General features: G+C 36.1%; 3 protein-coding genes across 3 annotated transcripts in view; 1 reads left to right on the top strand and 2 right to left on the bottom strand.

Annotated features, from left to right (window-relative positions):
• The window catches only part of LOC128558941 (titin homolog), a 164,643-nt gene that overhangs the window by 34,650 nt on the left and 105,255 nt on the right, over positions 1-24,738 (top strand). The window lies entirely within an intron of this gene.
• Positions 9,213-11,276, bottom strand: LOC128559145 (uncharacterized). The gene has a single exon (XM_053550326.1). It carries the CDS (start codon positions 11,274-11,276, stop codon positions 9,213-9,215), a length of 2,064 nt encoding a protein of 687 aa, XP_053406301.1.
• On the bottom strand, positions 14,209-19,775 carry LOC128558940 (uncharacterized). The gene is made up of 2 exons (XM_053549334.1): positions 19,702-19,775; positions 14,209-19,312 (listed from the first exon to the last, which is right to left on the bottom strand). The coding sequence occupies exon 2, from the start codon at positions 19,309-19,311 to the stop codon at positions 18,196-18,198; it is 1,116 nt and encodes a 371-aa protein (XP_053405309.1). The 5' UTR covers position 19,312; positions 19,702-19,775; the 3' UTR covers positions 14,209-18,195.

Here is a 24,738-nt window from a genome sequence, read left to right as displayed (position 1 = left end):
AGATGCGGACACAATAAAACTTGCAGAAGGAATGAAAAAGAGGCGCATGGCGTAGTATTCATAAGTAGCCGATGAAATATGGTGCAATCTGACTGGTCGTACTAAGAACGTAGTAAGAACGCATCGGACATGGTGCACGCGTGAAGATGCACGTGGTGAGAAAGTTAAAGGGAACATGTTAGATGCAGTGAGAACCTGGCAGTGACATTGTAAGGGTGCAGTATGAACTAGAGAACTGTACATTTTTCAAGTCTGACCCCGTCCCTGCCGCATTCATCGAAATTTTCAGGACGCAGTGCGCTCTTTATGGTCTTCATCTGAGAGTGATAGGGGCATAAGTGACTGTACATTATATGCTAATGACATTAAACTATAAAACTTGTTATGGCACAATGTGCTATAATTTGACAAAAAACAGAATATTACAGGAAAATGCAAATATAAATTTGATTAGGCTGATCAAACGGCAGTGACTTTTTCCCAACAGGCCGGGGATGTTAACATGCTCTAGCGCACTAACATAGTTAATAAATTATATAATTTTTAGCTTGACTATTCGAAGAACAGTCTAGCTATTCTACTCACCCTGGCGTCGGCGTCACACCTTGGTTAAGTTTTTGCATGCAAGTACATACAGCCATCAATTAAAGGCATATAGCTTTGAAACTTATTTTTTCTTTTTCTAGGTCAATTACCAACATCTCTGGGTCAAGTCCCATAACTCTGACATGTATTTTGAGCAAATTATGCCCCCTTTTGGACTAAGAAAATTTTGGTTAAAGTTTTACATGCAAGTTACTATCTCCAAAAGTAATGCAGATATTGATTTGAAACTTCACATGTGTCTTCGGTGTTATAAAACTAGTTGATAGCAGCAAGTCCCATAACTCTGACTTTCATTTTGGCCAAATTATGCCCCCTTTTGGACTTAGAAAATTCTGGTTAAAGTTTTGCGTGCAAGTACATACAGCTATTTCTAAAAGGCATATAGATTTGAAACTTATTTTTTCTTTTTCTAGATCAATTACCAACCTCACTGGGTCAAGACCCATAACTCTGACATGTATTTTGAGCAAATTATGCCCCCTTTTAGACTTAGAAAATTTTGGTTAAAGTTTTACATGCAAGTTACTATCTCCAAAACTAATGCAGATATTGATTTGAAACTTCACATGTGTCTTCGGGGTTATAAATCTAGTTGATAGCAGCAAGTCCCATAACTCTGACCTTCATTTTGGCCAAATTATGCCCCCTTTTGGACTTAGAAAATTCTGGTTAAAGTTTTGCGTGCAAGTACATACAGCTATTTCTAAAAGGCATATAGATTTGAAACTTATTTTTTCTTTTTCTAGATCAATTATCAACCTCACTGGGTCAAGTCCCATTACTCTGACATTTTTTTGAGCAAATTATGCCCCCTTTTAGACTTAGAAAATTTTGGTTAAAGTTTTACATGCAAGTTATTATCTCCAAAACCAGTGCAGATATTGATTTGAAACTTCACGTGTCTTCGGGGTTATAAATCTAGTTGATAGCAGCAAGTCCCATAACTCTGACCTTCATTTTGGCCAAATTATGTCCCCTTTTGGACTTAGCAAATTCTGGTTAAAGTTTTGCGTGCAAGTACATACAGCTATTACTAAAAGGCATATAGATTTGAAACTTATTTTTTCTTTTTCTAGATCAATTACTAACCTCACTGGATCAAGTCCCATAACTCTGGCATGTATTTTGGGCAAATTATGCCCCCTTTTGGACTTTGAAAATTCTGGTTAAAGTTTTACATGCAAGTTTCTATCTCCAAAACTAATGCAGATATTGAATTGAAACTTCACATGTGCCTTCGGGGTTATAAAACTAGTTGATAGCAGCAAGTCCCATAACTGATATGCATTTTGGTCAAATTATTCCCCCTTTTAAACTTAAAACTCTTTTGATATTTAACCTTTTTGGGTAATATTTTCCTGCTTCTTGGACAATATTTCGAAAAGTCGAGCTTGGCTGTCTTACGGACAGCTCTTGTTCTAAATGTCACCAGTTCTCTTAGTGTAAATAGACTTAAATGAACACAGCAGCACTAACAAATTCTGAGTCATGAAAACTAATGACAAAGTGAAACACTTGTCATTTATTCACTGATACTTGCTACAGTCAAACTTTGTTTGGTCGAACTTGGATAATTCAAACACCAACCTTCACTTGAATCTATCAGGTCCTGTCCAAATTCGTTTATAATATATTGTTCGATGACTCGAACTACCGATAACTCGAACACATTTTGTCGGTCCCGACGGGTTTGAGTTAATGAAGTTTGACTGTATTTATAATAGTTTACAATTGTAAAGTTCTAGATAGGACTGTTGCCATTTTAATCATTCTTAATATGCCAGTTACCATTTTATACTTAATTCTGACTCACATAAATGCATTCTGATTTTTCTTCTGCTTAATAGCAAATTTGTATAAAAGGGAGACAATTTTTTCATTTTTGTTGGAAGTGCAGTATTTTTGTTAATATAGAATTTATTCCAGCAGGTGATTTTAACTAATTACAGCGATGACTGTAAGTGTCTATATCAGTTTTATAGATAATATTAGATATTTCTTAAAATATATACATGCATGGTGGCCATCTTGGATTTTTTGGCCACATTGGATTTTTTTTGGAGTGGGTCTCGTGCTCATTTTTTGTGTTTTGCCCAAAAGTAATTATATACCAAGTTTTGTGCTTTTCCCATTTTCTGAAGTATTTTTACAGGATTTTACTACTATGGTATGTTCAGAAGAAAGAAGCACCATAAAGTAAATAAAACTACAACAAAACTTTTCACAATTAAAATTTTTTAACTCCCCTGAACTTTGTTAGCTATTATATATATGGATGGTCTGCTGTCTGTTGTCCTGCGTCAACATTTTTATTTAAACATCTTCTCCTTCAAAACTGCTGGTCAGAATTATACTAGACTTAGTCAGTAGCATCTAAGGATAGACCTCTATCAAGTTTATCAAAATAGTTGATATTGGCTCCTTTTAGGCGGCACCAGAGCTAAAAAAAAAACTGTGATCACTACATGTAAGTGTTTGGGGTTGGATAAACCGAAGGCTGCCAGTAATGTGATCACTGCGTGTAAGTATTTGGGGTCGGATACCAAAATCAGCTAGTAATATGATCACTATGTATTACTGTTTGGGGTTGGATTATCAGAAGGCAGCCAGTAATGTAATCACTACATGTAACAGTTTGGGGTTGGATAAATCGAAGGCTGCCAGTAATGTGATCACTACATGTAACTGTTTGGGGTGGGATAAATCGAAGGCTGCCAGTAATGTGATCACTACATGTAACTGTTTGGGGTTGGATGATCTGACATTGGCCAGTAATAATTGATCACTTCATGTAATAGTTTTGGGTTTGATAAACTGAAAGCAGGCAGTAATGTGCTTACTACATGTTAAACAGGATCAGCTGGCATCAAAAACTATGTAATTAGGTCAGATCATAGGAAAGGCTTGTAAACACTCGAGAGACCATATTTTCTTCTTTATGTAGGTAAAACCTGGTAAAGATGTTTGTCTTTATGATATCAAGATCAAGTTTGAAACTGAGTCATCTGGGGACAGAACTATGCCAAATCATGGAAGAACCTTCATGACATCCGAGAGGCCTCATTTTCTTCCTTGTTGAGATTAAACAGTCTAGATATTTTTCTTCTTGCAATTTGATTGTCTAAGAGTCAAAAACTAGGACTGTCACGAGGTCAAGTCACTGTAGTATCATGGTCCACTGGATGGAAGTACATAAACTTGGTCGGTAGCATTATTGTATGGAACACTTAGGTTTGTTGTAATGTTTCTTAATTGAACTTGTAGCATTCAAGGTAAATGTCAAGCAAGCATTTCCTGGCCTTCATGATCCTCTTGTTATTACTATTTTATTTTACATCATTTAAAAGAGTAGAAGAAAAGTGAGTTTGGATCGCACTTCAAGTAAAACTGGGTAAGTGTGATCAAATAATTTCAAAGTTTAACAGTTGCATTGCTAATGATAAAGAATGCATAGTGAAATTTTGATGAAAAAAGTTATAGACACTACACTTACAGTATTCTTTCGTGCAGGCTGATCATGGTCTGCACTGTTCGCTATTCAGTAAGTGTTTTTTCAGTGAGCACAATGGTATCGTCCAATTTGAATTTTGGTTAGTAATTTTTAGCTCATCTGATTTTTGGAAAAAAAATGATGAGTTATTGTCATCACTTGAGCGGGCGTTGGCGTCTGCGTCGGCGTTGCCTGGTTAAGTTTTATGTTTAGGTCAGCTTTTCTCCTAAACTATCAAAGCTATTGCTTTGAAACTTGGAATACTTGTTCACCATCATAAGCTGACCCTGTATAGCAAGAAACATAACTCCATCTTGCTTTTTGCAAGATTTATGGCCCCTTTTGTACTTAGAAAATATCAGATTTCTTGGTTAAGTTTTATGTTTAGGTCAACTTTTCTCCTAAACTATCAAAGCTTTTGCTTTGAAACTTGGAATACTTGTTTACCATCATAAGCAGACCCTGTACATCAAGAAGCATAACTCCATCTTGCTTTTTGCAAGAATTATTGCCCCTTTTGGACTTAGAAAATCAGTTTTCTTGGTTAAGTTTTATGTTTAGGTCAGCTTTTATCCTAAACTATCAAAGCTATTCCTTTAAAACTTGCAACACTTGTTCACCATCATAAGCTGACCCTGTACAGCAAGAAACGTAACTCCATCCTGCTTTTTGCAAGATTTATGGCCCCTTTTGGACTTAGAAAATATCAGATTTCTTGGTTAAGTTTTATGTTTAGGTCAACTTTTTCTCTTAAACTATCAAAGCTATTGCTTTAAAACTTGCAACTCTTGTTCACCATCATAAGCTGACCCTGTACAGCAAGCAACATAACTCCATCCTGCTTTTTGCAATAATTATTGCCCTTTTGGACTTAGAAAAATCATTTTCTTGGTTGAATATTATGTTTTAGTCAACTTTTCTCATAAACTATCAAAGCTATTGCTTTAAAACTTGCAACAGTTTTTCACCATCATAAGTGGACACTGTACATCAAGAAACATAACTCTATCCTGCTTTTTGCAAGAGTGATGGCCCTTTTTAGACTTAGAAAATCATGGGTAGGACAATATTTCTATTATACAAAAAAAATCAGATGAGCGTCAGCACCCGCAAGGCGGTGCTCTTGTTCTTCGAGTTACGGCATGTTGATTTTAAAGTCAGTCATTCACATATTTTAGGTGAAAAGAAAATTCTCTGAAAAATCCATAAAATATTGGTAGTCTGCTTTGAAAGTCACCAATTGCACAATTCTGTTGACATAATTATGATGTGGACAGTATCCTAATAAATAACCAAAAATATTGTACATAAAGAAGAAACCCATTGCAATGCTTTTGGAATGATTGAGAAAATCAATATTCCTCTTTTACCAATATCTAACACTGATTTTGCGCTCATCATTTTTCAGTGTCATATACATTCTATGTCAAACTTGGTGGAAATAAACATGTTGGATAGTTTCACCCCAACTGTAGTCGAGTGGCTTTAAAGCATAATATTTGTATGTTAATTTTTGTCCAGACTTCAAAATTACTTTGCTGAAACTTCAAAGGAGTAATATTTTATAACTGGTACTGTTTTAACCAGTATTAATACTGTGTGCTAGCAACTGTACTAGTTATTTAGAATGACATAACACAGTACAAAAATGAAAGATTATTTAATAACGGTTGTAATTGGCTAGGTGTTAATTGCAAATAAAATTACAGTGTGGGGATTTACATGACCAAAATAATCTATAAACCAAAGTTATATTTTGAATAACATTAATAAATTTCCTACAATGTTAAGATATGAAATTTTAACATAGCCTTACATATGACTAATGAAAATTGTTAAATTATTATGTAGTTAACAATGATGATATATCTCCTGTAATTACAAACACTAAGGAAAATAAGTCTGGGTTTCTTGAAGTGTTCCAGATAATCAGAAGATGATTGTGATTGAAATCTAGGTAGTTTTAGGATGTCTATGTTTATGTTGCCATGTTATAGGCTAGATTTAGAGCGAAACTTGCTTCAATAATATCTCATATTATTTATGAATTTATTTTGGTTTAGAGATTATTTTGACCATGTGATTCCCCATGGTGAAATTATATACATCTGCAATAGAAAATCATCTCCACTCTGTGAATATGTTTTATAACATCAGTCAGTCATTTAGTCTGAAATAAACAATTACTGGTTTATCAAGGGCAGTCTGACATAAAATGATACCATCAGAACATCCAGAAATGTGAGCAAAACATACATTGTCCAAGATCTTGTGAAAACACCAAAAGAAACTTCTGCATTTAATACTGTAGAAACAAGAATTTTAGTTGACCTGTTTCGAAAGAAGTTTGTTCACTTATCAATTGGTAATGATTTCAATGAATTTATAAGGCATAATACACCTATAAATAGATTATTTTAGATTTGCAGAGAAATAATCTTTTTGAAAATGGATTTTGTATTCTTCAAATGATACACTTGTTTTTTATGCCCCTGGCATCTACTGATGCGGGAGGCATATAGTGATTGTCCTGTCCTTCCGTCCGTTCGTTCGTCCGTCCGTCCGTACGAGGTTAACCAAATGGGACCGTTTCGTCTAGTATCAATACCCCTTACTAGAATGACTTGATACTAATGCAGATGTAACCTGTGACCATTCCTCATCTTCAGACATCACCTGACCTCAGTTTGACCTTGACCTTGACCTCATTTTGGACTTTGGTTGCTTTATATGGGCCATCTCTTGGTTAACCAAATGGAACCGTTTTGTCTAGCATCAATACCCCTTACTAGAATGACTTGATACTAATGCAGATGTAACCTGTGACCATTCCTTATCTTCAGACATCACCTGACCTCAGTTTGACCTTGACCTTGACCTCAATTTGGACTTAGGTTGCTTTTTATGGGCCATCTCTTGGTTAACCAAATGGGACCGTTTCGTCTTGCATCAATACCCCTTACTAGAATGACTTGATACTAATGCAGATGTAACCTGTGACCATTCCTCATCCTCAGACATCACCTTACCTCAGTTTGACCTTGAACTTGACCTTGTTTTGGACTTAGGTTGCTTTGTATCGACAAGGATGCCACCGGGGGCATCAAGCGTTTATTGAACGCAGCTTCTTGTTTTAATGAGAAAATTTGTTCATAGAATATTCATGTTTATAGATTTGAATAAATAATCAAATTGATTACAAAAAATGTCAGAAACAAAGTTGACGTTATTAAGAGGTCGCTGGTTTAGACCTGTGTAAGTGCCCTTTCAACAAATGGCCACTAAACAAATATAATGCAAGGTATCAATTTCCAGTATGGTACATTTGTATGAGATGCATTGTTTTTCGAAGTTACACAAATTTTACAGGTCTTTGTCTGTGCAATTTGTAAACATCCCTCATTAAGATCCAAAATGGAGGGTTTTTTTGATGAATTAGAAGTAAATTACTCAGATATGTTGAATTTATATTTTGCTTTGCAATTCTTAATATGAAATCATTGAAAAATCACAATGCAAATTTTACATATTTTGAACCCATTAATGAGAAAAAGTCAATATCTGAAAAAAATGTCCTTTATCTAGTTTTTACACTCTGGTGACTTTATCATATTCAAAACTTGTATCTGTCTAATGATTTATCAGAGTAGATAGAAGCCTATATACTGGGGCATACATCTTGGCAACATTGTTTCTTCCCCTTAGATCTAGACAAAATAAATAATGTCATAAAACATCCACAGCTTGGTCCTCTTGTTTTTAGCTCACATGTCACAAAGTGACAAGGTGAGCTTTTGTGATCGTGCAGCGTGCGTCCGTCCGTGCATCTGTCCATAAACTTTTGCTTGTGACCACACTAGAGGTCACATTTTTCATGGGATCTTTATGAAAGTTGGTCTGAATGTTCATCTTGATGATATCTAGGTCAGGTTTGAAACTGGGTCATGTGCGGTCCAAAACTAGGTCAGTAGGTCTAAAAATAGAAAAACCTTGTAACCTCTCTAGAGGCCATACTTTTCAATGGATCTTCATGAAAGTTGGAATATTCACCTTGATGATATCTAGGTCAAGTTTGAAACTAGGTTACATGCCGTCAAAAACTAGGTCACATGCCAACAAAAACTAGGTCAGTAGGTCAAATGATAAAAAAACCTTGTGACCTCTCTAGAGGCCATATTTTTCATGGGATCTGTATGAAAGTTGGTCTGAAAGTTCATCTTGATGATATCTAAGTCAGGTTTGAAACTGGGTCAACTGCAATAAAAACTAGGTCAGTAGGTCTAAAAATAGAAAAACCTTGTCACCTCTCTAGAGGCCATACTTTTGAACGGATCTTCATGAAAATTGGTCAGAATGTTCATCTTGATGATATCTAGGTCAAGTTTGAAACTGGGTTAGGTGCCATCAAAAACTAGGTCAGTATGTCAAATAATAAGAAAACCTTGTGACCTCTCTAGAGGCCATATTTTTCATGGGATCTGTATGAAAGTTGGTCTGAATGTTTATCTTGATGATATCTGGGTCAGGTTTGAAACTGGGTGAACTGCAATCAAAAACTAGGTCAGTAGGTCTAAAAATAGAAAAACCTTGTGACCTCTCTAGAGGCCATATTTTTTATGAGATCTTCATGAAAATTGATTAGAATGTTCACCTTGATGATATCTAGGTCAGGTTCAAAACTGGGTCACATGCCTTCAAAAACTAGGTCATTAGGTCAAATAATAGAAAAACCTTGTCACCTCTCTAGAGGCCATATTTTTCAATGAATCTTCATGAAAATTGGTCAGAATTTTTATCTTGATGATATCTAGGTCAAGTTTAAAACTGGGTCACATGAGCTCAAAAGCTAGGCCACTATGTCAAATAATAGAATAAAACAATGTCATACTCAGTTCAAAACTGGGTCATGTTGGGACAGGTGAGCGATTCAGGACCATCATGGTCCTCTTGCTATATTTGTCCAAGTAGATATCTATTAGGCCTGTTTTCCTGTGTGCAAAGTTTGGTTCCTGTTCAGTGGTCCTGATAAGGTTGGAAAGTGCTGTTTGCTTGTTACTTTGTCCTCGAAGACAGCCGGAGGTATTGTATTGCAGGATGTACACTTTTCAATGAAATGTCACAGGAGTGATTGGTTCTGAACCTGGTCATTTACCATAGCAGAAAGAAACCTACATATATGGATCCTGGCAGCATTGTTTCTTCCCCTTAGATCTAGAGATACTAAATAACAACATAAAGCATCTGTTGGGCAGTTCTCTTGTTCAATACACTGTCCAAGCAGATTTAAGGCTGTTTCCCTGTGTCCAAGGTTTGGTTCTTGGTCAATAGTCCTGATGAGGCTGGAAAGTGCTCTTTGCTTATCATCTTGTCTCCTAAGATAGCTGTAAGTCTTGTATTGTAGAAAGTACAAGTAAGGGAGGGCATCTACAACTGCCCAGTCCATCCAGTAGTCTGTCCTACCTCCAAAAGCAAGGTCCTCTTGTGTAGATCTGAATATTTCATACTGCAGTTCAGTAGGAATGCAGTTAACTTCGAATGGCAGAAATCTGACACAGAATGCTGTAGCATACTGAAGAGCTAGTTCAGTATGATTGTCACATACTGCATTGAACCCTCCTCTGTGAGCTTGACGGAAGTAGTAGAAGCAGTCACAAGTAGGCTCAACAATGTTAAGGTCATAGTTGCCTTCAATATCTGTGAGCACAATTTCTGTTCTGTGATAATCCTCTATACAATAAAACGAGGATGCTAGCTTCAGTTTATTTGATGCAACATCTGTGTTCAGACCCAGTGAGATCCAGTTGAAAGCTTCTGCTGATATACCATTATGCTGTTGTATGTTGAGAGATACCAGGATAGATCCCAGTGTTGAACAAAACCATGGTGCAAGAAGGCTGCAAGCTGTTTTGTCCAGTCCTTGGGATTGATTAGAAATAATAAGTTTGAAAATATACTTCATCAATGTTTGAATAGCCACTTCATACCTGGTGTTGCGAATAAAAGCTAGACGATAATCTATTTCTTGTTTCAACATAGTTGCAGTTGCTCTTAATAAGTTCCCAGAAACTACTGATATGTCAATTGTTTTAAATGGGCATAAGTTGTATAAGCATAAATGATTCAACTTCAACTGAAGCCTTGCACCAAGAGCATCGCACTTGATCCCTAGTAATGTTGTTCCTTCACTGTTTATAATATACTGTAATATTTCAAGAATGTGAGGTTTAGATTCTTGAACAATTTGTCCTACCATCAAATTATTTCCTGGTATGATGAAATGTGGACAGTTTTCATTCAAAACACTATTGTACAGGACACATAGACACACTGATAGACAAACAAGTAAGTTTGTTTCTCTCCAGAAATTACAATGTGTAATTTCAGTTAATTGGAACAAAACTGTTTTACACATGAAACTTGAAATGGAGTCTTCACAGTGTGGCTTGATGTAAGTTTTTAATATCATCTTCATTAAGACATAACACCGAATCTGTGTGATGTTGAGATTAAACATTAAACACCTTTCTGCTAAAGATGTTGATATTCTCCATTCAAGCTCATGGTTTTCACTGCCTTTGCTTCCAACTCCAACAACAAAACATCCAGTGTTGCTACAATATCTCTTTATATCATTTGAAGGCCACTGACCTACACTTTGCCAGTCTAACCATTGTTTAGCTTGTAAAGACCATGTTTTACAGGGTAAAGCACCAACAATGTCAATGTCTTGAACCCTTTTTCTTTGTTGTGTATATGCTGGACCATGTCTTGCTCCTCCTGTATCATTAGTTGCTGCTATTGTTGTTGCAGTAAATTGAGCTGCTTCAGACATTGTTTTATTCCTTAGTAGTATTCTACCTGTCCTGTCTCTGAAAAAGTATTCATTAGGTACATCATTAGGTACATCATTGTATGGAAGAGGAACATCTTGTCTCAGGCACTGTAGCAAACAGTAACCAGGGGATACAGTGTCATCCTGAATCATCAATAGATTTTGTACACCAGGCTGCCAATCCCTCCAGTCCTGTATCACATTATATATATTTAAACAGATAACTTGGTCAAAGTCAGAACTAAGTCCTAGTGTAGTTGTTCCCTCCGACTGACTGCCTAAATTGTATAATGTATTCTTCTGATCATTTAATTTTAGGAGTGTATTTACTATAGATTCATTCAGCATCCATGTTCTTCTTTTCAGCACAATTCTTTCATCCACTCCTATATCAGCAAGAACCTCTGACAATATAAATAATGGCAAAATGTACCTAATGATGAAATAAGTAGGTTGAATTCAACAACACATCAATGCAATTACTTTGTCATACAAGTCAAGAAATTATGTTTGATATCCCCCTCCCCCAAACCCCCCCCCCCCCCCCCCCACCCACCAGGCCTTTTTTCCTGGAACAGCCCTTATAAATTTTTGGTTAAATGGATTGAAAAAGTGGAAACCACAGGTTGCCTAACAAAGGAATATGAAATAGATCAGAAGTATTGATTCTATATTTAAAATTGATATGCTATGTGTGTAACATTAAGTAGAGTGAACATCCTCTTCTTGGTGATGGGGATGGCAATTATGTACTTACCGGTATTGTAGGGAGTTTGTTGAATTTTGTACAGAAATATAGTTTATCAAATTTGACTTTATAGGCAGGAGACTAGACTACCAGCTTGTTTTCTAATTGTTTATAGGTAAGAGACCTGCTGCCATAGTAAGTGATGTTGCAGGTACCACTAGAGATGTGATAGAAACTCATGTAAATATTGGAGGCTATCCTGTGTTACTGAGTGACACTGCTGGACTGAGGGAAACACAAGATGTTGTGGAGAAAGAGGGAGTAAGCGGGCTGTGAAAAGGTTGAAACATGTTTTTGTTTTATTATAAGTTTCTTATTATAATATATTGTTTCCCGTTTGAGTGATGTTCTCTTTGGGAGAATGGTACATCAGAAAGTTGTTTGTCTGTTTTAAGCTCATCTGATTTTTTGAAAAAAAAAGATCTGCTTTTTGCAAGATTTATGGCCCCTTTTGGACTTAGAAAATATCAGATTTCTCGGTTAAGTTTTATGTTTAGGTCATCTTTTTCTCTTAAACTATCAAAGCTATTACTTTGAAACTTGCAACACTTGTTCACCATCATAAGCTGACCATGAACAGCAAGAAACCTAACTCCATCCTGCATTTTGCAATAATTATTGCCCCTTTTGGACTTAGAAAATCAGTTTTCTTGGTTGAGTATTATGTTTAAGTCAGCTTTTCTCTTAAACTATCAAAGCTATTGCTTTAAAACTTGCAACAGTTTTTCACCATCGTAAGCAGACGCTGTACATCAAGAAACATAACTCTATCCTGCTTTTTGCAAGAATCATGGGTAGGACAATATTTCTATTATAAAAAAAAATCAGATGAGTGTCAGCTCCCGCAAAGCGGTGCTCTTGTTATTTGATGTCTCTGTAAAAGTCTGTTTTATTTAATGGTCATCCACTTTGAAAAGTTCAGCCATTTTAACGTAGGACAGTCCTTTGTCCTATACACCATAATATCCTTAATCTATCCACTAATTCCAGGCATAGACAGGTAGGTAATTGTTGACCATTCTTTTACAAGCTGACATCCCTCAGTGTGATTTTAAACTTCCATTTTTGGAGGTTAATGTCTTAACATCTAGGCCATGGTGTTTCCGTATAAAAAAGAATGTCTGTAAACATCTTCTACATTAAGAGAGTTACGTAGCTCACCTGAACTTTGCTCAGGTTGGGTTTCCAGTATTTATACATCTTAATTAGTATACTAGGACATGATCATGCCAAGTTCAATTGTAGTTACACTCCACCAGTATTAGGAAAGGATGAATGGATGTGATTCATTTTCGGTACACAGGCATATGATTGTAAAGTACATGTCAGACCTGATTTTTGTTACAATCTACAAATTTATGGTGGAGTTATGGCCCTTTTCAACTTGAAATTTGTAAAACATGTCTTTGTTTCATACAGGAGAGCAGTTTTATTTGGATGTTATTTAATCTGCCAAAAGGTTGACAGCTCCAGTAATTTGAACATTTTTGGCAAATGTTTTTGTGATATAGCAGAGAAATAGAGGATATTTGTTTGTTTTTCTGTGAATATGGAATATATATCACTGAGAAGTGCTCAGTGTGAGCTATTGTCGGGCGTCATGTGTTAATATTTGCATTGTTAACACTTTAGAAGCCAAAGTTGTGACCCAATATTTATGAAACTCTTTGTCAGAATGTTTGTCTTGGTGATCTATAAGCCATGTTCAAAACTAGGTCATGTTGGGTCAAAAACTAGCTCAGTAGGCCAGATGAAAGGAAAATCTTGTTTACAATTCTAAGAGTCCACAGTTTAAGTTTAAAAGATTTGGCCAGAATGTATATCTTGATGACCTCTAGGTCATGTTAGAATTTGAGTCATGTGGGGTAAAAAATTAGGAATTCAGTTTTGGTATGCAGTTATGTGATTATTATATAAAGGCCAAGTTTGATTTTGGCTCCACTTCACCAATTTGTGGTGGAGTGATGGCCATTTCCAACTTAAAATTTGTAAAACAGATCCTTGGTCTGTAGAGAAGGACAGCATGGGAGTATTTTTCAGTCTGATAAAAGCTGACAGTTCTAGTATTTTGAAAGTTGTGAGCAAATATTTTCTGATGTGGCACAGAAATAGATAATATTTGTTTGTTTGTTTATTTGTTTGTTTGTTTTGTGTATATGTAATATTCTCTTTCTGAGAAAGGAGAAAGTTTTTAAATTGGGCGCCTCCGTGGCCAGGTGGTTAACGTCACTGACTTTGAATCACTTGCCTGTCACAGATGTTTGTATGAGCCTCACTCACTTCTTCATGTTAGGAAGTCATTCAGCTGGCTTACGGAAGGTTGATGATTCTACCTAGGTGCCCTCCCTTGATGAAATAATGCAAGGAGGGGTACATGGGGTCCTCCATCATGAAAGCTGGAAAAGGTCGCCAGATGAACTATAATTGTTCTAGCGCATGTTAAACCCAACAAAAGCGTTTTTAAAATGTAAAAAATGTCTCTCATCGAGATGAAATATGATAAATGAAATGATATGCATTTTGCAACAATCTTTAATCTTAGTGATAAAAACAGATGTGCATAAATATAAGTGATGACATACATATTGTGACTTTAGAAAGACACACATAACATCAAGTTCTATTTCATTAATTATTTGCAGAATATTGTTAAACAATTCTTACTAAGTGATATTATTTAAATAAAGAAAATACCATAAAAAGACAGCACAAATACAATTAATATAAAATTGCTCAGATACAATGAATTTACATCCTGTTTTTCAGTTTTTACAAAGTCATCAAAAAATAATTAAAAGTGACCATGCTAATTTCATAGGCGTAGCCAGAGCTTTGAAATACTTATGCACAACGAGGCATGTAAAGTGTGGGAGGGGATGTCCCCCTCCCGCTCGTGGGGGTTCCGGGGGACTCCCCTGAGAAATTTTTGAATTTTGTGATCAAATTAACGCAATTCTGAGCCATTCTGTGTAAATAAACAACACAATTTTCAAATCTTTCAACAGTACTTTTTCTTAAATCCTGATGAAGGTTATGGTAAATAACCGAAACTGGCAGATTAAAATTAGTTAAACTTGACTCGGTGTTTGACGTGTTGTTCCTCACTTTTTAGCTCACCAGAGCCAAAGGCTCAGGGTGAGCTATTCTGCTCGTTCACCGTCCGGCGTCCGTTGTCCGTCCGTAAACTTTTACTTTAAACAACATCTCCTCATAAACCGCTAGGCCAATTTCATCCAAACTTTACAGGTATGTTTCTTGGGTGAAGCTCTACAAAACTTTTTCAAAGAATTGAATTCCATGCAGAACTGTGGTTGCCATGGCAACCGAAAGGAAAAACTTTAAAAATCTTCTTCTCAAAAACCAGAAACCCTAGAGCTTAGATATTTGGTGTGAATCATTGCCTAGTGGACCTCTACCAAATTTTTTAAAATCATGACCCAGGGGTCAAAATTGACCCTGCCCCAGCGGTCACTTGATTTTACATAGGAAAATCTAAAAAAATCTTCTTCTCAGAAACCAGAAGCTCTAGAGCTAAGTTATTTGACATATAGCATTGCCTAGTGGATCGCTACTAAACTGTTCAAATCATGACCACAGGGTCAAAATTGACCCCGCCCCAGTGGTCACTTGATTTTACATAGATTTCTATCGGAAAATCTTCAAAATAAATTAAAAAATAAACCAGAAGGCATAGAGCTTAGATATTTGACATGTAGCATTGCCTAGTGGACCTCTACAAAATTTGTTCAAATCATGACCCCCAGGGTCAAAATTGACCCCCACCCCAGGGTTCACTTGATTTTATATAGGAAAATCTTCAAAAATTTTCTTAAAATAAACCAGAAGTCCTAGATCTTAGCTATTTGATATGTAGCATTGCCTAGCAGACTTCTACAAAATTTGTTCAAATCATGACCCCCGGGGTCAAATTGACCCTGCCCCTTTGGGTTACTTGATTGTACATAGAAAAATCTTCAAAATGTTCTAAAATAAACCAGAAGGCCTAGAGCTTAGATATTTGACATGTAGCATTGCCTAAAGGACCTCTACAAAATTTGTTCAAATCTTGACCCCCCAGGATCAAATTGACCCAGCCCCAGGGGTTACTTAATTGTACATAGGGAAATCTTCATAAATTTGCTAAAAATAATCCAGAAAGCCTAGATCTTAAATATTTTATATGTAACGTTGCCTAGTAGACTTCTACAAACTTGTTCAAATCATGACCCCTGGGGTAAAATTGGCCCTGCTCCAGGGGTTACTTGATTGTACATCGGAAAATCTTCCAAAAAAATTATCAGTTTGACATTTGAAACATGTAGCTCATACTACTTGGGTGAGCGATCCAGGGTCATCATGACCCTCTTGTATTATTTCCTTTTTTTTTTTTAAATCTTTCAAAATTTCAAAGAAAATTTTACAAATCTGTCTCTACATACCTATAAATCTCACAAGGCCTAGCTCCTCCGAAACAAAATGAATTTTGTGATCAATTTTTTTTTTAATCATTTCTTTTTTATTTTGGCGAAAAATAAAGATGTTTGTATCGTAATCACTTCTTTATTTAGAATATACCAATTCATGTGTATGGTATATTTTAATTACTAGTATTTAAAACGAGTTCTAAGTTCAATCTGTATCATTGCCAGCCATAGCTTGCTGAAATACAAGGGCAATGAGCCTATTACCTGTTGCATTGAAATCACTGACAACACGGTCAATATTGATGTTTTGACTTCGACAAATATGAAACAAAGTCAGGCCTGTAAGGCATTGCTCCGACTAAAGCTGCTAAATGAACTCTCTGCCGAGGCTGTCGATACCGGCATTGTCAGCAGGATTTTCAAACCAATATGTATATTTGGTAGCAACTGGTAGCTGGCATCAACAACCTCAATAGGCTTTTCAAGTACAAAACCCTGCCCAATTTTGAATTTCCAGAGATCTAGTCTAGTATCAATAATTTAAGGCCCATACTCTTCCTTGATTTCTGCCCATATCGCAGTTATTGTGTGATAGCAGATATACTGGGCCTTCATCCTTGTACTGGCATGACACAGTCTGTCTTCTAACTGGGTAAGTAAATGATCCATAAAAGGAAGAAATAAATTCAAACACCAGTACTCCTTGACTCTGTCCACCGACATATTTAGTTTGATGGGAAGCAACTCTAGGTCGGCTGACTTGCATATTCAGCCAAGTGGCCAGATCTACTGTCTTTCTCAACAAGTCATTACAATTGATCATCAGTGTATTTTACTCTCTTTACATTGACCCAGTGTGGAACAATTTGATCCTGACACAGTAGAGCCTCCCACCACCACCACACACAAACTAGATCTATAAAGTGTTAGAATCAAAATCTGTTGTTCAAGTGCAATTTAATCTTTACTTTGTCAGTTTCTTTTTAGGTTTTACTTTTATATTTTAAACCTGGACTTATTTAATTACGCATGTCACATTAGTGAGAAAAAAGTCAGTTTGTGAAAACAACATTTGTTATCTGGTGTTTGCACTAAGGTGACACTACCTTTCAAAATATTGTTCCTGCCTGGTGATTTACCACAGTAGATAGAAGTCTACATATATGGAACTTGGCAGAATTGCTTCTTCCCCTTAGATTTAGGGATAGAAGATAACAAAGTAGAGCATCTGTTGGTCGGTCCTCTCGTTCCATACACTGTCCAAGTATATTTAGGGCTGTTTCCCTGTGACCAAGGTTTGGTTCCTGTTCAATGGTCATGATAAGGTTGGAAAGTGCTCTTTCCTTGTCATCTTGTCTTCCAAGATAGCTGTAGGTCTTGTATTGTAGAAAGTACAGGTAAGAGAGAGAATCGACAACTGCAAAGTCCATCCAGTCGTTAATTGGTTCTCTTAAAGCAAGGTCCTCTTCTGTAGATCTGAATAATTCATACTGTAGTTCATTTGGAATGCAGTTAATTTCACACAGCAGAAAACTGACACAGGATGCTGTAGCATACTGTAGAACTTCTTCATTGTGATTGTCTGATATTTCACAGAATCCTCCCCTATTATGTTGACGGACATACTCACGACAGCCACAAACAGGCTCAACAATGGTTTGATCATACCTTCCTTCAATATCTGTGAGCACAATTACTGTTCTGTAAAAATCCCCTCTACAGTAAAATATTGATGCTAGCTTCAGTTTACTTGATGAAACATCCGTGTTCAGACCCAGTGTAATCCAGCTCAGAGCTTCTGCTGATATACCATTGTACTGTTGAATGTTGAGGGAAGTCAGGATAGATCCCAGTGTTGTACAGAACCATGGTGCTAGAACGCTGCAAGCTGTTCTGTCCAATCCTTGAGATTGATTAAAAATAGTAACAAGTTTGAAAATATACTTCAGTAATATTTGTATAGCTACTTCATAACTGCTGTTGCTAATATTATGTAGGCAACAATTTGTGTTACCATTTATCATCAGTTTGGTTTCTGTCAATAAGTGTCCAGAAACAATGCTATTTGTTTTGAATAAGGACAAATTATTAAACTTCAGCTTTCACCAAGATCATCACACTCAATCCCTAACAATGCTGTTCCTTCACTGTTTATAATATTTTGCAATATTTCAAGAATGTGAGGTTTAGATTCATAAGCAATATGTCCTGCCATCAAATTGTTCCCAGGTATGATGAAATGTGGACAGTTTTCAATCAGAGTACTGGTGTACAGGACAAATAAACAAAATGATAGACAAACAAGTAAGTTATTTTCTCTCCAGAAACTAGACTGTGTATTTGCAATTAGTTTAAACAGAACTGTTTTGCACATGAAACTTGAAATGGTACCTTCATAGTGTGACTTGATGTAAGTTTTTAATAACATTTTCATCAACACATAACATCTGATCTGTGTGATATTGAGATTAAACATTAAACACCTTTCTGCTAAAGATGTTGATATTCTCCATTCAATCTCCTCATTTTCACTTTGCTTGCTTCCAACTCCAACAACAAAACACCCAGTGTTGCTACAGTATCTCTTTATGTCATCTGAAGGCCACTGACCTACACCTTGCTGGTTTAACCATTGTCTAGCTTGTAGAGGCCATGTTTTACAGGGGAAAGCAGGAACATAGTCTACCTCAGCAATCCCAGGTTGTCCAAGTTGTGTAAATGCTGGACCATTGTGTACACCTCCTGACCTAAGATAATTTGCTCTCAATGATTCTGACATTATTGTATTACTTACAAGTATTCTTCCAGTAAAGTGTTCATTAGGTACATCATTGTGTGGAAGAGGAGCATCATCTCTCAGACGCTGTAGCAAACAGTAACCAGGTGATACAGTATCATCCTGAATCATTAGTAGATTGTGTACACCAGGTTGCCAGCCACTCCAGTCTTGTACTATGTTAAAGTTATTTTTACAAATAAGACAGTCAGTGTCTGATTCAAGGCCCAGTGTAGTTGTTCCTTCTGACTGACTGCCTAAATAGTATGTTGTATACTTCCTATCCTGTAGTTGAAATACACTGTTATTCATTAATTCATTCAGCAAACATGTTCTTCTTCTCTTCAACACAATTCTCTCATCCACTCCTATATCAGCCAGAACCTCTGACAGTCTCACTGACACAGTTTCTGTATAATCTGGTGCTTGAAACATTCTGAAAATAACTGACAGTAACCTACATACATGTAATTACTTTATAGACTGATTCCTGTCAGTTTAATAGTATTTTGCTTGATAATCTGTCAGATAGTTTCTACAGTTCTTGATTTATTTCCATTGGTGCCAAACATAGTTGTTGAACCTTCAGGTGAAAAAAGTGTCAGCTTAGAAGGCATTTTGATATTGTGTGAAATATGATACGATTACAAAAATTACTTATACACTCATAGCTAGGCTTATGATTATAAATTTGCTGTTTTCATTTTGTTGTAAAATTCCCACATAGTTTATTAAATGGCATCATATTAAAAATGTGTTATCTGACGGTACAATGAAAATGACAAGCATTTAAAATAAAAGTTTGAATTCTATAGAAGCAGATACCTTGGTTTGGTAACTTGATTTATAATCGCTTCAAATTCCTTTAAGATGTTGAAACTGGGTAGTAATGATCTGTGTTTGTAGTTTCATGGGTTTTGTTATATTAAATAATCTCCTTATTTTTAATATCCTCATGTTGTTACTTTCCTGTTTCAGTTTTTTAACTACCTGTAAGGAGGATAACTATGCTGTGTATAAGCAGTATTTTTAGCTCGACTATTCAAAGAATAGTCTAGCTATTCTACTCACCCTGGCGTCGGCGTCGGCGTCACACCTTGGTTAAGTTTTTGCATGCAAGTACATACAGCTATCATTTAAAGGCATATAGCTTTAAAACTTATTTATTCTTTTCTAGGTCAATTACCAACCTCACTGGTCATGTTCCTAACTCAACATGTATTTGAGCAAATTATGCCCCCTTTTGGACTTAGAAAATTCTGGTTAAAGTTTTACATGCAAGTTACTATCTCCAAAACTAATGCAGATATCGAATTGAAACTTCACATGTGTCTTCGGGGTTATAAAACTAGTTGATGGCACCAAGTCCCATAACTCTGACCTTCATTTTGGCCAAATTATGCCCCCTTTTGGACTTAGAAAATTCTGGTTAAAGTTTTGCGTGCAAGTACATACAGCTATTACTAAAAGGCATATAGATTTAAAACTATTATTTTTTTCTTTTTCTAGATCAATTACCTACCTCACTGGGTCAAGTCCCATAACTCTGACATGTATTTTGGCCAAATTATGCCCCCTTTTGGACTTAGAAAATCCTGGTTAAAGTTTTACATGCAAGTAACTATCTCCAAAACTACTACAGATATTAAATTGAAACTTCACATGTGTCTTCAGGGTTATAAAACTAGTTGATAGCACCAAGTCCTATAACTCTGATATGTATTTTGGGCAAATTATGCCCCCTTTTGGCCTTAGAAAATCCTGGTTAAAGTTTTGCGTGCAAGTACATACAGCTATTACCAAAAGGCATATAGCTTTGAAACTTATTTATTCTTTTTCTAGGTCAATTACCAACCTCACTGGGTCAAGTTCCATAACTCTTAACATGTATTTTGAGCAAATTATGCCCCCTTTTGGACTTAGAAAATTCTGGTTAAAGTTTTACATGCAAGTTACTATCCCTAAAACTAATGCAGATATTGAATTGAAACTTAATATATTTCTTCAGGGTTATAAAACTAGTTGATAGCACCAAGTCCCATAACTCTGATATGTATTTTTGGTCAAATTATGTCCCCTTTCGAACTTAAAACTCTTTTGATATTTAACATTTTGGGTAATAATTTCCTGCTTCTGTGACAATATTTCGAATAGTCGAGCTTGGCTGTCTTACGGACAGCTCTTGTTCAGTCAGTAGTTACTTACCTTTATTATGTGAACAATTGAAAATGACCTAATCAACACTTTATTGAGATATGTATTTGTAGGTTATTAGCTTTATATCGGGAAAGATGCATGAGTTCTTTAGCGGAAATATTACTTTAGGAGCGCAATATTCTTCCGCTGAAGAACTCGTGCATATTTCCCGATGCAAAGATAATAACCTTTTTATTACATACGCATCTACATGTATAAATACTATGTAAATATCATAAATATGTTCAATAGCCTGAAAAGGATTGACAATACTGAACTAAATAGAAAAATAGTGCAACAGCACACACTGAATTACGTCACACACCCGATATGAAATTCAGGCGCCAGTGTATGGAAAAATATTGACATTTCCAATACCAGTGTAACTTAACGGGGAATAGAAACGAGTATGTAATAAAATATGTATACATTGAGTGCTAATGGCTCTTGCAAGGTGATAACAGCCTGAAGACTTCAGCCCAGCTAGCCCCGTGGCAGTTCTCTTCAAGGGCCATTATGTAGGGATTTAGTTCCTTAAGTTTTAAATTGCGATAATGATTATCAGTCGAAGGCGCCGCACGGCCATGTATATATTTATTGTTTACTACATAGTAACCTATAATAAAGTAAGAAAAGTTTTTGTTTTGGCTACTAGCAGCTACTGACAATAATTGTTGGTATAATAGGCTAGTAGGTTCATGTATTCAAGTTTTTACCTCCACTATTCGGAGAATAGGGGGGCTATTCTACTCGCCCCGGCATCAGCGTGACCTTTCTTGCTTAAAGTTTTTCGGCAACCTTTGTTTTTCTGTCATATCTTTGTTACTATTGCATATATCTTACTGTAACTTCACATAAACATTGTCCAGCATACAAACAAAGTATGTGCAGGGGCTGGGCCCATTATGCCCAAGGTCAAGGTCACCAAGGTGTTATACTTAGGTTATTTTTAGGGTTAAAGGTTTTCGGCAACCTTTGTTTTTCTGCCATATCTTTGTTACTATTGCTTATATCTTACTGTAACTTCACATAAACATTGTCCAGCATACAAACAAAGTATATGCAGGGGCTGGGCCCATTATACCCAAGGTCAAGGTCACCAAGGTGTTATACTTAGGCTATTTTTAAGGTTAAAGTTTTTTCAGCAACCTTTGCTTTTCTATCATATCTTTGTTACTATTGCTTATATCTTACTGTAAGTTCACATAAACATTGTTCATCATACAAACAAAGTATATGCAGGGGCTGGGTCCATATACCCAAGGTCAAGGTCACCAAGGTGTTATACTTGGGTTATTTTTAAGGTTAAAGTTTTTTCAGCAACCTTTGCTTTTCTGTCATATCTTTGTTACTATTGCTTTTATCTTACTGTAAGTTCACATAAACATTGTCCATCATACAAACAAAGTTTATATATGCGGGGGCTGGGCCCATTATACCAAAGGTCAAGGTCACAAAGGTGTTATACTTGGAATTATTTTCATGTTAAAATTTTTTGAAAGCTTTGTTTATAGACATATCTTTGGTACTTTAAAAGATAATGACTTGAAATTAAAATATTTCTTTATAATCATCATCTGCATGTGTGGATACAATCCCCATAACTGTTATTGTATTTTTGATAGAATTATGCCCCTATCATACTTAATGTTTTTTGGCAATCTTTGCTTTCTGGATATAACTTAAGTACAATATAAGATAAGACTTGAAACTTAAAATGTATCTTTATCATCATCTTCTGCATGTGTGGTAACCATAACTCTGATTTGTATTTTTGACCAAATTATGCCCCTTTCATACTTAAAGTTTTTGACCAACTTCGTTTTCTGGACATAACTTTGGTACTATATAAGATAATGACTTGAAACTCAAAATATATCTTAACCATCATTATCTGCATGTGTGGTAACAATCCCAATAACTCTTATTTGTGTTCTTGACAGAATTATGCCCCTTGGTGTATCTTCCTTTTAAAAGTAGAGGTCTCTTATTGAGACACATATTAATTTTACTGTCAAATCGCCGAATAGTGGAGCGCGCTGTCTTACGGACAGCTCTTGTTAATTAATATTTTCAAACTGTGTAAAAGTTAAATGCCTTTACAGTTGTATTTTGTTGCTTATAGAATAGTTATGGATTGAAAAACTACATACAAGTGTGTTACTGGCTGGTATGCATAAAGGAATCTCGGAGAAAGTAATTTGGGTAGCAAACAAGCCCCTAAGATTATGTTCTCGGATATTCTCACTAGCATGACAATACTTGCCTGCAACACATGAGTGTGTATTGTTTAACTAAATTAATGCATGATCAAAATACAGCAATTTTGATTATTTTTATTGCCCGATATTTATGTGATGAGCATATACCGTTGCTGTCGGTAAGTCCGTCAGTCTGTGTGTACATTCGTCACAAAAACTTGTGTGTCCAACTCCTCCCACACTGTTAGTCCAATTTGCTTCAAACTTTCACAGAAGAACAAACTTGATGTGCAGTTGACCATAAAAGAAGGAACTTTTGCTGACTATTTTTACCACAGTTATGGCCCTTTGATAGTTTTGCTATATAGAATATACAGAAAAGTCTTGTGTGTCCAACTCCTCAAACACTATTGAAAGGATATGCTTGAAAGTTTCAAGTGACTATTTTTTCTAGAATTACGGCCCTTTCTTAATTTCACAAAATAGGCCATAGTGAAGAAATTTGGTGTGTTCAACTCCTCATACACTTTTTGAAGGAATGGATTCAGAGTTGCTCAGATGCACAACCTTTCCTGAATATGACCTATAAAGGATGGGCTGTGACCATTTTGAAGAGTGTTATGGCCCATGGCCCTTTGGTATTTTCAGAATAAAGAGTATAGTGAAGAAATTTTGTGGGCACAACTCCTCATACTCTTTGAAGGAATGGATTCAAAGTTGCATAAGTGAAGAACCGTGATACGAAATTGTGCAGTATGTGGATGCATCCATGTCTTATGGACACAACTCTAGTTTAAAAATACTTTTCTTTCTATTGAACATCCTTCAGGAGCACCACAAGGGCAACCTACACAGTGGAGAGGGTGGACACACTGTCTGACTATGAAACATGGGGTCACGAGTTTGAGTCCCCGCTCCAACTAAAATTACTTACACTGGGATTAGAGTCCTGTGTATGGGTGCTTTACACCTGGCATGCAAAAGAACCAGGGAAGCTTCTGGAATTGGATCATCTATCTGGCAGTATCCTTCAACTAAAATACTAACAGTCTTCTGGAAGAGTTGCCAATACGGGTTTCTGGTGGAAGCTGTAATTAAAATTATAAACAAAAAAAACCAAAACATATCAAACAGGGTATGCCACGTTCCAAAAACGCAGCCTCCCCAAAACAAAACCCACAGCATGCAGACATGCACACCTTAAACACACGCACACGCACGCACACATACACACATAAACAAAGCCAACACACGAGGACAAAACAGACAAACAAAGGAACACAGTGGGGCACCGCCTTGAAACGGTCAGTGGCAAAAACACCACTAGGAAGCTTAAACCAGTTTATGGTGCGCACCCAACCTAAGATTACAAACAAACAAACAATACAGTCTGGCAGGATTATGGCCAATCAAAACCAAATGGCGTTCTTTCCCAATTTGATGTGGTATGTTTTGTGCAATACGT

This window comes from Mercenaria mercenaria, chromosome 8 (assembly GCF_021730395.1).
Source record: "Mercenaria mercenaria strain notata chromosome 8, MADL_Memer_1, whole genome shotgun sequence".
NCBI classification, from domain to species: domain Eukaryota; kingdom Metazoa; phylum Mollusca; class Bivalvia; order Venerida; family Veneridae; genus Mercenaria; species Mercenaria mercenaria.
This window is presented reverse-complemented; position numbering and strand designations above follow the sequence as displayed.